The sequence below is a fragment of the Pipistrellus kuhlii genome, unplaced genomic scaffold (genome assembly GCF_014108245.1).
Source record: "Pipistrellus kuhlii isolate mPipKuh1 unplaced genomic scaffold, mPipKuh1.p scaffold_m20_p_1, whole genome shotgun sequence".
NCBI classification, from domain to species: domain Eukaryota; kingdom Metazoa; phylum Chordata; class Mammalia; order Chiroptera; family Vespertilionidae; genus Pipistrellus; species Pipistrellus kuhlii.
The window spans coordinates 140,189,830-140,204,343 of NW_023425404.1; the positions used below are offsets into that span (position 1 = coordinate 140,189,830).

Consider the following 14,514-nt stretch of genomic DNA (forward strand, 5'->3'; position numbering starts at 1 on the left):
TTTAAAAGAATAGTAAAGAATATAACATGCTATGGTTTATGGATTACATGGCCAAAATATGTAAGAGAATGGCATTCTGAAAATTTACTCATATTATTAATTATCTTTCATGCCAGGACTCTCTGAGTAATAGAAATAGAAATACTTGTAGTTATTTATTACATGCTTTTTGTCCTTTATATTCTTCCAAAATATTTTCAGATTCACTAGCTCTTACTATTCACTTAACCCTCTGAGATTTAAAAACAAAAACCAACCAACATTAGTAATATAATATTTTATTTATCTTATTATGTGGAATTTAAGATTTAATTTCCACTAAAAATATCTATTGAAATATTCCCATCAGAGAATTCTTGTGTTCATAGTATTAGTCTGTCATATCACCAAGATTTTGTCTTTTAAAAAATATTTCATTCTAATAAATAGTCAAGCATAATGAAGTAGCATTGCTGATGGAATAACGAATGTAAATTTTTAACAAATGTAAATCATGTTTTAATACTTGGAGTAAGAACACGTATATTATCTTCTTCAAAGATAATAGTATCAGCAGCCTGCCTGTGGCACCATAGGGAGACCTTTTTGCTGATATTTTTTCTCTAGTTTCCTTCCAAACTCAGCAAGGCTCAGGGGAGCTTGGATGGTAGTAAGACCTGTTATACTCTAGCTGTGGCCTGTCTACCCTCGACTTTCCTAGTGTAGGTCACACTCACCCTTTCACATGTTGTCAGGCAAAGTAGCCTGAGGAATGTCGGTTCGGTACAGGGATGTGATTTTCTGCCCATTTCATAAATATTCACATTGACATGGTGGCTTTCTTGCATGCAGTTTTAAGTAGGCATTTCTCTTCCCACCTCTCCATGGAGACAAAAATTTAGTTTTCTCAAAGTAATCCCAAATGCATTCATAATTATCCAACCTTTAATACTAGTAGCCCTGTGCATGAATCTGTGTGTGCAGCAGTAGCTCCCCAGTAGCTCACTGCTGCCCTCTGGTAGCTGCTTCTTCTTCCCCCATGTCTCCTCATAGCTCGCTGCCCCAACCTCTTGCTGATCTATGATCCTGTTGTTACCTGGTCAAGTAATGACCATTTGCATATTACATCTTTATTATATAGGATTCATCTGCTTTTGTGATTCTTCCTTGAATTTGTCTGAAGAACTTTTTGATTTTTGTAACACTGAATATTCTGAAACCCACCTTTTTCCCACTGTCACACTCTTACCCATACCTGTCTATCCAAGTGTCCAAAACTTCCATGAAAATTGTCCTGAAAGGAAAATGATTAGCTGTTCTCTTCAAAGATGCATCAAAATAATTTCTTGCCCCAGACTTTGTGGCTCAGTTAGTTGGGCATCGTCCCACACAACAAAAAGTGTGCCTGTTCCATTCGTGGTCAGGGCACATGCCACATGGGCTCAATCCCTACTAGGGGGCGTGCAGGAGGCAGCTGATTGATGTTCCACTCTCACAAAGATGTTTCTCTTTTTATCTTCCCCTCCTTCCTCTCACTCTAAAAACCAATACAAATATTTTTTAAATAATTTATTCTATTATTACTATTGGACACTGATATATTTCCTCAAAGGTATAGACAAGAATTGTTTTATTTAACAAAGGATAAGCTTTACCCCCTAAAATATACATTTAAAGTATTAGTTTATTCAGTCATAAGGCTCTTATGACAAAGGAGACCTGCAAAAGTATCCAGTCATTCCCTTTCATTTTACAAATGAGGAAGGTGAAGACCACAAAGTCTTTGAACTTCTGGTAAATCTCCCTTTCTATTTACCACATTGCCCATGAACAGAGTTCATATTGGAGAATGCCATGAATAAATAATTTGTAACTGCAGTGTTATTATTGTGCAAAAAAAATCATTGAATGTATCAGAATTCTCTAATAGAAAATGAGACATTGTTTGCACCCACACATGTATTTGGGTTCTAAAAATAATTTATTCTGTTATTACTATTGGACACTTTCTTTGATTACTGTGTAAATGAAAAATAGAAATCCTTATCATTTCAGGCCTAATTCTACACCTGCTAATTGGATATCTCTTTATGGATTTAGTAAGCCAATATTCATGTTCCTAAGTAAACAGCTCCCTGATCGCATGCCTATGTCAAAGCTGGTTTTCCTTTTAATTGGTGGAATCAATGACCAAATCAGAGGTAGACAAGTTGACTTTGCAAAAGTTATCTAGGTTATAGTGAAAGAACTTTATACTTATTTTGGTAACAGCCCAAGAACTAATGGAAAGAAAACACAAATTTAGAATCATAAGGGGCTGAAATCCATCTTTTTTATCCTGACAGGAGTGCCCACATTATTCTGAACCATTCTGTTTTACATCTAATGCCAGGTTGACAAGTGTCCGTTTTTCATGCTTAATCATTCATCACCCATGTGTTCTCTCTGCCTGCAAGGCATGAGGCCTGCCTTCTATCACATCTTCCCGCGATAAGGATATGCTTAGAACATTACCCCTCCTCTGCTTGCAGCATAATATGGAGGAATACTGAAATGAGCAGCTGCTATGCGGGGCAGCCACAATATTTTCTAAGCTCATTATTCTACCTGAAAGCTAGAAAGGAAGTTTTATGACAGGAATTAAAAGAGTTTTGTTTTGTTTTTTTTTCCTGGAAGAAGTATTGCTTTGTGCAGGGTTACATGTGAGATCATTTTAGAAATTAGATAATATTTATAGTGAGTTTGAAGTCAAACCATTAAAACAAAATAATTATATGCTATTCCTCAGTAGTTCAGTTAGACCTGTCTCTTACAGTACATACCTCTGTCATATGGTCATTACTGGTATTCTCAATTAAGAAGCAAGGATCCTCCTAAGATGTGCCCTCACAGGGCAGGAATGTAAAAACTTTGCCAAAAAACTACACTATATTTTAAGAAAAATTATAACAATCATCATTCAAATCCATCCTCCATTAATGGTGCTGCTGACTTTTGTCACCATATAATTTTACAAAAGAACAAAATTTTTCAAAATGGTAATTTTCCCAGTTCCTGTCCACCCCATAACACAGCTTAGAGTCTATTCCCGACTCTCCTAATTTTCCCAAACCAAAGACTTCTTCCCTTTGATTCTTTGCTATATTTGCCCTGTTGGCCTCCCCATCTTCTTAAAACTTTATTTTTCTCTCGATTCCTATGACCCTTGTCTTTACTTCTTTCACCTGCTTCCTGGTTCACACCATGTCAGGTTTACTGGCAGCTCTTGAATGCTGGTGTCCTCTATTTTGTTGTTGTTGTTTTTATGCTTCAGTCTTTCCCCTGTGATGTCATCTGTTTTCAGTACTTCAGCTATCTCCTAAACAACAAAGCACAAATCTTCTACCCTGCTTTCTATTCCAAGCTCTAGATCCAGTGATAATCAAGTTGGGTGCATTGTTTTTTCCTCTCAGAAGACATAGCATTATCTGGAGCAATTTATTTTGTCATGGCTGGAAGAGGTGTTACTGGCTTCTAATGGATGGATTCTGGGGATGCTGCTAAGTACTATGCACAGAGAATTACCCAGTGCCAAATATCAACAGTGCAGAGGTTGAGAAATTGTGACCTGGATGTACTGGACTTTTCTATTTGCATATCCCACAGACACACAAAACTGAATATGGAACAGAATTAATTTGCTCTTTCCCTCTCTTTACTGCTCAATTCATTAGTAGTATTTAATAATGGTACCAACTTGTGCCGCACAAGCACAGCCAAGGGTTCGGCGAGCCTGAGGGAGGGACAGTGAATGATAAAGAATAAACTGACAAAGAGAATAAGTTGGGTCTAGGTGGATCTTCTATGCCTGGCTGAGGCCACAGAACAAATCCAGACTGCAAGCAAATGGTTTGTTTTATAGTCAGAGATAAACAAGGTAAGTTACAATGTTCTTATAAGTTTCACTTGTTTTGGCAGCACTTGTTGCATCTCCCATAGCCCATTAGCTACCCAGGAAGGATCTAGGGAGCAGTCATGAGATCAAGCTTAATAGTGCTTACCGGGCTGTGCCCTCCAAGCTGGGACTTGTTTGCAACTTTACCAGCAGGTCAGTCCAAGAATTAACTGCTCCCTTCACCAACTTAACAATTGCAATAGCTAAAAATATAGTATTATATTTGCCTCCTGGCATTTTTCAAACACCTAGGTCTTCTTTAAAATGTGTGATCTCTTTATTTCTAGAATTTGCTTTCTCCTCTTCCTGTCCACTATGAAAGGGCCTGATCATCCCTTGTGGTCTACTCAGATGGTTCCCAAACTACTTTCTGTCTCAACCCATCTGTCACATTGAGGGCAATATGACATCTGATCTCCTACCTTTGCTTAGAAACCTTTTAGGGTTTGCCATTCCTTCTCATGGCAGAAAGGCTTTTCATAAATAGATCTCAGTTTACCTTTCTTGTCTTGATTCTGTATCTTTCACATCTTCATCCTAAGCACCTAGTAGAGTGTTTACCTTAAGTAGATAATTAACAAATATTAAAGGCATTTGTTTTGACTATTTAGATATATATGTGCCTCACTTTTTCTCATTCTCAGCCTTCATTTTGTGATATGCTAGTAAATTTTACCAGAAGGAAGTAAAAATATTATTTAAGAACTAACTCCAGTCATTATGTCTTCACTCTACCCCACATCAGATTGATGTTTTCAGGATTATATTTCAAAAAGTAGATATATTCTGCCAGGAACCTTTTATTCCATAAAATGTATTCATTACTGTTCTTACTTTTATTAGTAGTTAGTATTTTACCAAAATTGTTAACTTAATGCAGATTGAAACAGAGAAGCTACAATATCAGAAGATAAAGATTAGGGGTATTTTTAATGTTTCTGTTGGAAGGACATGGCTTAATCAAAAGAGATGTTAAAGGGATGGGAATGGCAAAATAAGTATCAAATCAGGGGACACCACGTTCTAATGCAGCTCCATTGTTTTGCTGTGAGGCTTTGAGTAAGTTGCTAAACATGTTCCTTATGTGTAAATTAAGGACACGATTTAGATAACTTTCCATTTTAATAACTGTGGATTTTCAATGCTCACTTGTACAACATACTCAATTTTTTTTGATAATCCAATGAGAAGAGTCTTTCTGACAGAAATTTTGTCACTATTTGGAAAGTCTCTTGTCTTACCTCAGACCCACACACATTCATAATTTTCTCACAATCCCTAAGCTCTTGAAGGTTTTCTTTTGCCAAGAAATTCAACAAAATGACAAGTATATAACAATAATTTTTTTTTCTAAGTGCATTTTCCAGGTGGTGCTTTCTGATAGCTCTGTGAAAGACAGGGGTATATACTTCTAGAGCTTTGGGGGTTTTACTTACAGGCTGAAATGGTGCTTTTAGGTTCTTAAGTTTTCATCAGGGATATGAGTTAAAAGGACAGATACATTAATTTTTATTAACATAAAGAGGATAAAATTCCAATAAATTTTTATTGAAAGAAGCTGAATGATACAAGTATAAAATAAAAATTTCTGGTGTGCTGCTTCAAAGCTCTGGCTGAATCATTTTTTTTTTTTAACATTGGTATTTAAAATGACGAGCTAACTTCTAATATTTTTGTGTCCATCTATAACAATTTTTAAAAGTCTCCATATTGCTATGGCAACTACAACTATATAAGGACATAACTAGGTACTTGGTATATTTGGATAGAAAAGACTATTTAATTTTCTAATTGAAGAATGGCCACATTATTCTATAGTGAGAGATGCCAGACCCATTCGAACAGTTATTCTTTCCCCTGCCTCATGTTTGAGCTACCTCAAGAGGTTATAATCATGATTTTAGGATTCCAGCATTCTGATTTTAAACTTGCTTTTGAGCTCTTGAGCAAAATCTATCAGAGTTATTACAACTCTAATATTATTCATTGTGAAGAGAGAGGAAAATATTTATGTACATACAAACTTTGTATGTATAAAAATCATGACAATGGGGTTCTTTTGATTAAAAATTTGACCATGATCATCATAACGAAATGCAAGGAAAGAATATCACTAATTGTTAATATGATCTTCAAAGCATTCCAGTGAAGATTAAAGTTGGAATAACCTCTGAGTTTCGTAATTTCCATCACACAGAATATAGTCACCCAGGTGGCAGTACAGTATTAACATGTGGTGGGGTTTTTTTTGTTTGTTTGTTTGTTTTTTGTTTGTTTTTTTAAGGCACATGAAATAAAAAAATGGAAAAAGTTTATTGCACTTCCTATAGATAGATGCATGCAGATTAGTTTTGTCATGTATTTCATTGCCTCTGCTTTCCAGATCTACGCAAGACATTTGAGCAGGAGCCCCTGGGGAAGGAAGTATCCTTGGAACAGGAAGTTTTGCTCCAGTGTCGACCACCTGAAGGGATCCCAGTGGCAGAGGTGAGTAACAAAAATTCTTTGCATTTAGGAACTGGCACTGCGTTATTCTAACAGAGGCCTAATCTGTGGCTAATGGCGCAGTGAATTAGGGTATGGAATGATGAATGGTTGGTAATGGAGTCCTAACTGCCTGCTGCTGGCAAAATAGATTGATTGGGAACTGATTAATGACTTGGGAGTCAATTAGAATGCCCCACTGGACAAAGCCAGTCAGCGTGGTTTGATTTTTGTCATTCTCTTTCAAGAACTCAGAAATCCTGCTATATTTTATCTGGAGCTTATCATAGAGAGAAATGCTGTATCTTAAAAATGTACCATCAATTTTAGTACTATTCTTGATAAATATGCAAAACATATGTGTGTATATGTGTATATGTTTGTGTGTCAGTGAGCCTGTGCACTCCACATATGTATTTCCTATTCCATGATCTAATCATGAACATATACCTAAGAGCCGTATTCATACACCAGGAATAAAAACATGCTTGAAGAATGACAAGTGTCAATTAATTTCAACCTATAAGCTTTCCATCAAAATCTTCATGTTCATTTTCTGTTTTTGCTAAAACAATGCCTATAGATTGCTAATGCAGTATTATAAAACAGATTTGTATCATGACTTTTCATTGGCACCATGCAATCCAGTGTTCTTGAAAATGCCTGACTAGGGGGGGACAGGCCTGCCAGAGAGCACCATACTCTTCCTGAGATCCTCCCATCATCCCAGAGCATACTACTGAGGAAAATCATCTAACACCATGTCTTTTATTTGTTAACAAATAATTTTAACAAACTGAAAAAGATCACCCTTTTATGATTACTGGGAAACATCCTAATACGCCTGAAGACACTATTACTCTCACCGACCCAGTATCCTAGAAGCCCAGAAAAACTTTAATTTGACAAAAATACATAACTGTCAATTGGTTGGTGGATCTTGTTAGCCTCCAAACTACCTTGAGTTCTTTGGGATTTTTACTTGTTATCGCATATATGTAAAGAGGCATTTCTGAAATTGTTGCAATTTGGACCTAAATATGGGTCAGCTGATATTTTGTAAAAATAAGCCCTGAATGAATCCTGTCGAAGAAATTGCAGAATACTACTTCTTTGACTTGCAACTTATCCAAAAACTATTTAATAGCTAACAGTGTACTTACTATTAGGTTTCCATTTTATTTTATTTTACTTTTCTGAAGGTTCAAGCAAAGGTGGGGGCCAGCTCAGTTAACTGGTCCCATGGGCAACAAATTTAGACATCTGATTGCTCTTCACTATTTAATAATAATGAATTAGTTAGAAATTTAAGCAGTGCCTTTACAAAATGACTCAATTTTTCTGTCACAACCATTCATATCTTCATGTGCATATGAAAAGACAGAAAGTGACACTCTTAATAAAAATTTCCTTTTTTACTTTGAAACAAGAGAGCTATTTTGCCTTGTCACTGGCATTCCATGGCATTTTCTAGCATCTTATCAGAGATTTTGCATAGTTATAGCTGCTTTTCCCAACCATACCAAATGATCTTCCAACCCTGACATGCAAAATGATTTACTGTGATTAGAAAGGAGGCAACTCTAGTGAATATTTCATTTCACATATTACAATAGTGCATCTGTCTCCTAATTGTATTTCTAAAACTCTACTGCAAACTCATCCACTAAACTACCTTAAAGACCAAAACACATCCTGGGGATTGCCGGGGAACATGGGTATCCATAACCTCATTTTGATTTGATGTTTCTTAAAGATATCTGATTGCTGCAAAGATGTTCAGTGAAAGAGCTTAGTAACTTTATGTTTTAGTGGTTCACTTTGTCAAGGAGTAAAAGATTTGTGGCTGCAAATGAAGTAGCTATAAATTTTACTTGTATCACCACTGGGGAAGAGACCAATTCACACTTGGCAAGCTCAAAAATCATATAACTATTGGCATTCAAAGAACTATATGTAATGTTTTTTTTTTTTTTTTTTTTTTTTTTTTTTAAGTCAGAGGAGCGATCAAAGATACATACTGGAGAACAGGCTAATAAACTCCTATGTTAGATTCTTTTCAAACCCTTAGAATCACCAAGATCTGAAAGCTAATGAGTAACTTAACATGACACATTACAAGGATGATTTACTCAAGAGTGGCAAATAAAAAAAAATTTTTTTAAAGGGATGAAATGTAACTATGTGAGCTTAAAGATCATAAGATTATTTTAACTTACTGATAAATGCAATTATTATTTAATACTCTATTTATTTATTTTTTTGAGGAATCTAAATACATAAAAGTAGCATAAGGTGGAATATTAATCTTAAAGAAAAACCAGCAGGTAAAACTCTTATGTTTCACCATGAATAAAATCTGTCCTTAAGCTATCAGGCCACAGGGCAAGATTTTTTACTCCTTTTGTGCCAAAGGCAAATGATGCTGTAGAATTGGAATAGTACATGCTCAATGGAATCAATTGATGTTTGGTTTATGTTTCACTCCATTGGAGAAGTAGTCGGGTACATTCTTTGCAGAATATCAGAAAGCAATGATTTTCTTTCCTCCATGCAAGTTGGTAAGTTTCTAAAGAACTCTACTAACCTTAAGTTAAATGGTACCTATTTGGTGCAAATAATGCCAGAGGCATTTCTGAGGTAATAAATAACATTTCACTTCCTCCCCTCTTTTGGCTTTAGTCTTAACTTCAGAGTATTAAACTAATTTCCTTACAAAACTCCAGGTTTAAGCCCACCCATCACCATTTCAAACTCTGACTTTGAGCAAGGTATTTCAGTCCTCCTTACCTAAGTTTCCTTAGTTACACAATGGAGATCATGATAGCACCTATCCAGGATATAGTTGTAAAGTTTAAATGAGATAATATGATATGTGCAAACATGTAGAAAGCACTCAAGAAATATCAGCCATGATTAGTGCTAGTATTCTGTTATTACCTATTGATTCATAGAATCCTGACTTCAACCTCTAGAACTCAAAACAGTCACTGAGCACATTGTACCTCTGCCGGGAGCTGCGGGTGTGAGGGGCAAAGCCTCTGTCCTATGGAGGGTCACCAAGGTGCCCTCCAGCAGTTGATTAGAATCCATAAATGCTACAGGTGAAGGTATTGTGAGCTGTAAAGCAAGGAAACACCCTTATTAATGTAAATATATAATGTATCAATGACCAATACCTACAACAGGTCATGGTGTACTGCTGTCCTTACTCTGATTTTTTTTTTAAATATATTTTATTGATTTTGTACAGAGATGAAGGGAGAGAGATAGAGAGCTAGAAACATCGATGAGAGAGAGTCATTGATCAGCTGTCTCTTGCACACCCCCTACTGGGGATGTGCCTGCAACCAAGGTGCATGCCCTTGACCGTAATCGAACCCGGGTCCCTTCAGTCCCCAAGCCGATGCTCTATCCATTGAGCCAAACCGGTTTCGGCTTTACTCTTGATTTTTAAAGTTAATGTTCTCCATTTAGTCATCATAATCCCAAGACACTGGCCCAGCCCTCTTATTTCCTGAGTATGAGGAAATCTGGGCTGAGGGGGTACTGCTGGTAGTTCTTTTCAGAGAGAGGGAAAGAGATGACAAGGAAAGCCTCAGGGGAGGAAAGAGGCCCCACCAGGGTCCTATTCCATGTCCCCTTCAGCAATGACTGTTGAGACTAAGATTGGTCTCAACAGTCATTGCTGAAGGAAACCGATGTAGTGGGCATCGTGGTTCAGGGCTCCAGACCTGTTCGTTTCCTCCTCTGGTCTCCTTACTAAGCCCTGTCTTTATATCTATTGTATGTCTTTGAAATATTTAACAGCCCAGCCAGTGTGGCTCAGTGGTTGAGCCTTGACCCATGAATCAGGAGGTCACCAGTTCAATTCCTGGTCAGGGCCCATGCCCAGGTGGTAGGCTCCATCACTAGTAGGGGGCATGCAGGAGGCAGCCCATGGATGTCTCTCTCTCATCCATGTTTGTATCTCTCTATCCTTCTCCCTTCTTCTCTCTCTAAAATCCATTAAAAAACATATTTAAATTAAATTAAATATTTAACAAGCACACTGCTTCCTTAACACGGTACAGGGTCCGAGGGCCTTGTGCTAGAACCGCTATTAACACTTCAGCTGCTTAGTCCCAGGGAGTCAACTGGCACATGGGGGAGGGGAGGAGCCTGATGGGGGCACCCCGTTATTTAGCAGCAGATACAGAATGATGGCACTCAACACTTGGTGTGGACCCACCAGTGTGACTGGCTGAATGTCAGCCTCTCTGTACCATGACTGTAAGTAGCTCTGATTGCAACTAGTGTTCAAGTGTGCCTGTTTACTCCTTGGCTGCCTAATTATATAGATGGCAATAAAATAGGAGCAAAAGGGGTTTTTATGTTTATCTCTAATACCAGCTGATGGTAGGTTCCTCAGTAGATTCTCTTAAGTATGTTTAACTGAGAAATAAAGAGTCCCCAATGGATGTGGCATAGAGGCTGCAACTCAGGGAATGGAACATTGCAGAAAAAAAGGGTATTTGTCCCCTCTGGTGATGCAACCTACAGAGAGAGCGTAGTGTACCGCGGAGGTTCCAACCCAGCAGGACGGGAACTAAAAGGCCATTGAGAGTCACTTTCGTTCGAGGATACAGGGCGGTTTAACAGCAATCAATGTTAAAAGTCTAGACTGAGTGAAAGAAAGAAAAACGATGACTGGAAATACTCTAAAGTGGTATTGCTCTGTATTTTTAATAACTCTTTTGCTAGGATCTCTGCAAAAATGTTCTGTGGAGGCATGTACCCTGCTTTCAACAGAAATCTCCCCATCTCCCTGAAGAAGCCAGGAAATGAATGCCCCTGTGCACAGTGCGGGGCAGCTTCACCTGCAGAGCCCCGGCATTCTACGATATGAAATGAGCCCCTCTTTGCTCCTTGTAGTTCATGCCTAGAAAATATTGCTATCACTTGGTGAGCCAGAAATGCACCCAGAGATGCTTTATGTCCTTGGGTTGTCTCTTTTGGAGAGTACCCGGATCAGGACAGCAATGGATACAAGGTTTGTTGGCATGGCAGAAGGAACGACACAGAATTTTGCACTAAAACCTGCGATTTGTTTCACCTTTAACAAGGGGATAATTGCTCCTCTAACGATAATGGAGCTATTTCTCACAGGAGTTTAATTGGAGGCACAGGGCACAGTGTTCAACTTATTGACCCAGTTGTGCTCCAAAAATGGCATCTTATTTATCAACATTTGCTTCTTTAATTAGCAAGTGGGGAAATATGAGGAGACACGCAAAGGAATAGGTTATTTCACCGGGTTTTGTCCTGGTAAACAGGGAACAGATTTTTTTAAAAAGCCGATACTGCCAGAGCAAAAAGCTGCTGGCCGCTGGAGGCGCAGCCAAATGAGCAGCATCAGGTGGCTTTCCAGCTAATTGATTATTAATGTGGCCACTGAACACTTTGTTTCATGAGAGGCGTGCATGCTCGCTGCCATTCCTCATAATCGGAGCTTCATGTTACCGCATTTCCATGCAGGTGCATTGTCTCTGGAGCTCTGCTTTCTATTCTTTGCAAGCAGAAGAGATTTAAAGATAAGAGAGTTTGAATACTAATTTGGAAAGAGACATTGCTTTCTGTGCCCACTAACACCTGTTGGAATGTTCTCCTAGCATGCATATACCAACAAGAAGGGGTTTGGTTTTGAGATGATTATCAGCCCTGCAAACAGGTTTGCTCAAGTATTAGGTTCCCTAATCATAGTCAGCTGGTAAGCTTTGCATTGGTCCCATTGATGTTTGTCATTCTCAGTTAAAAAAAAAAAAAAAAAAAGCTTTTATTGATTTTTAGAGAGAAAGGAAGGGGAAGCAAGAGAGAGAAACATGGATGTGAGAATGTAACATAGTTTGCACTCTCCTGATTGCCCTCCACTAAGAATCGAGCCAAGAACCTGGGCATGTGCCTTGACCATGAACCCAACCAACAACCTTTCAGTGCTCTGGACTGCCCAACTAACTAAGCCAGCCAGGGAGCCATTGTCACTTCTTTATTATCTGTCTTTTATATATAACTAGATGCCCAGTGCACAAAATTCGTGCAAAGGTAGGGTCCTGGCTGGCGATCAGGGCTGATTGGAGCCTTCCAGCTGCCATTTGGGGCCTCCCTTCCCCTCCTGCTGGCTGGGGCATCCCTTCATTCTGTGCCACCCCCTGGTGGTCAACGCACATCATAGCGAGTGATAGAACTCCTGGTGGAACTCCCACAAGGACATTTTTCATATTAGTCTCAGATAGATAGATAGATAGATAGATAGATAGATAGATATAGATATACACAAAGATTATTGCAAGCCCAGATAACCAAGTAAACCAAATTTATAGTAATAATAAAGTTAAATAATATCAACATCATTTAAAAAAAAAAGGAAATAATAAGCCTTCTCTGACTTATAATAGACTAGAGGCCCAGTACATGAATTCATGCACCTTGAAAGGAACTGTGGGATGCAAGACTGCAGTGAGTATGGGGTGAGTCTCAGCTCATCCTCCATGCATACACCCTGGGACTATTCCACCGTGCCTCTGGTCCCCTGTCTGCTGGCAGCCCAGATCACACTGCCACCACTCTCATGTGCTCACAGTGCCAACCCCACTCACACCTGCTGAAGGCATGGAGCAATTGGGGCCAGCACCAGCAACGGGTGTGAGTGGGGCCAGTGCGATTAGTGGGTGTGAGCAGCAGGTACTGCCCTAATCATCTCTCAGGAGCAGGGAAAGGTAGAGAAGCCCTCAGGGGCAACCTACACTGGGCACCAGCATCAGGTGTAAGTGGCAGCGGCAGTGCCAGCTGTGGGTGCAAGAAGTGGCTCTGCACCAGCAATGGTTGTGAGTGGTGGCTGCCAACCCTGATTTCCCCTCAGGAGCTGAGGGAGGTAGAGAAGCCCTGAGGAGTGATTAGGGCTGGCAGCTGCCACTCCCACCAGCTAATGGCACCAAGTGATTGAGGCTGGCACAGGGCACCAGCACAGAGTGCAAGCAGCGGTTCTGGCACTGGCAGTGGGTACAAGCATCAGGTGGGACCATGGCACACAAGAGAAAAGAATTTTCAGTAACCACTGGAGGCTCACCACGATAGCAGCAACCAGCACCTCGCCTTGTTCTGGCAACCCCACATACCTGCTCCACTTTTTCACCACAGCTGATGCCCGCTATGTCCCTCGCATGCACCCTGGTGGTCAGCACATGTCATAGCAACCAGTTGTGCAGTTGTTTGGTTGTTCCAGTTGTTCTACCATTCGATTTATTTGCATATTAGTTTTTTATTATATAGGATTTCTGTCCTGGTTCCTGGTTCCTGTCCTAGTTTCTTTGGGCCTATAGTTGTTTATTTTATTTTACTTTATTTTATTTTATTTTATTTTATTTATTTTATTTTATTATTTTGTAATAGGTTTTTATTGACCTCAGAGAGGAAGAGAGTGGGAGAGAGAAACATCAGTGATGAGAGAGAATCATTGATCAGCTGCCTCCTGTGTGCCCCACAACTCAGGCAGGTGCCCTTGACCAGAAGTGAACCTGGTACCCTTCAGCCCCCAGGCCAACGCTCTATCCACTGAGCCAAACCAGGTAGGGCTAAAATGTAGTATTTTTTAAATCATTAATTCATTTGTCAAGAAATATTTATTCTCCGTTCACTGCACACCCAACACTCTTCTAGCTGCAGGAGATACAAGTCTAGTCAAAGTCTCTACAATCTAATAAAACGAAGCAAAACACTAAATGAGAATAGAAGTAAACAAGAAATAATTGTCAGTCACCACAAATTAGAGGAAATGGAACAAGATGATATCTGAGATGCTGATGGTTGCTGAAGATTAGGAGACACTTTGCAATCTAAGGAGAATCTATCTGAGGAGATAATGTCTGAGCCGAGATCTCAACTATAGGAAAGAGCTAGACTTGAAAAACATCTGGGTCAATAAACTCCAGGCAGAGGGAAGAGACTCAGAAGGAACTGATGTGGTTACTGATGGAAAAGGAGGCTAGTCTCTGAGACACTGCACTCCGACACGGGCAGGACGCCTTCAGTTAGAGTATGGAGGATGAGTGGAGGGACTCACAGACCTGGTGAGGGTTTGG

The 14,514-nt window shown here is 39.2% G+C and overlaps 1 protein-coding gene across 2 annotated transcripts in view; it reads left to right on the top strand.

The window, feature by feature from the left end:
• Positions 1-14,514, top strand: part of UNC5C (unc-5 netrin receptor C) — a 370,938-nt gene that overhangs the window by 251,036 nt on the left and 105,388 nt on the right. For both annotated transcript variants that reach the window (XM_045570659.1, XM_045570666.1), the window contains exon 4: positions 6,297-6,400. In XM_045570659.1, coding sequence (XP_045426615.1) covers positions 6,297-6,400 — 104 coding nt within the window. The remainder of the gene's footprint in view (positions 1-6,296; positions 6,401-14,514) is intronic.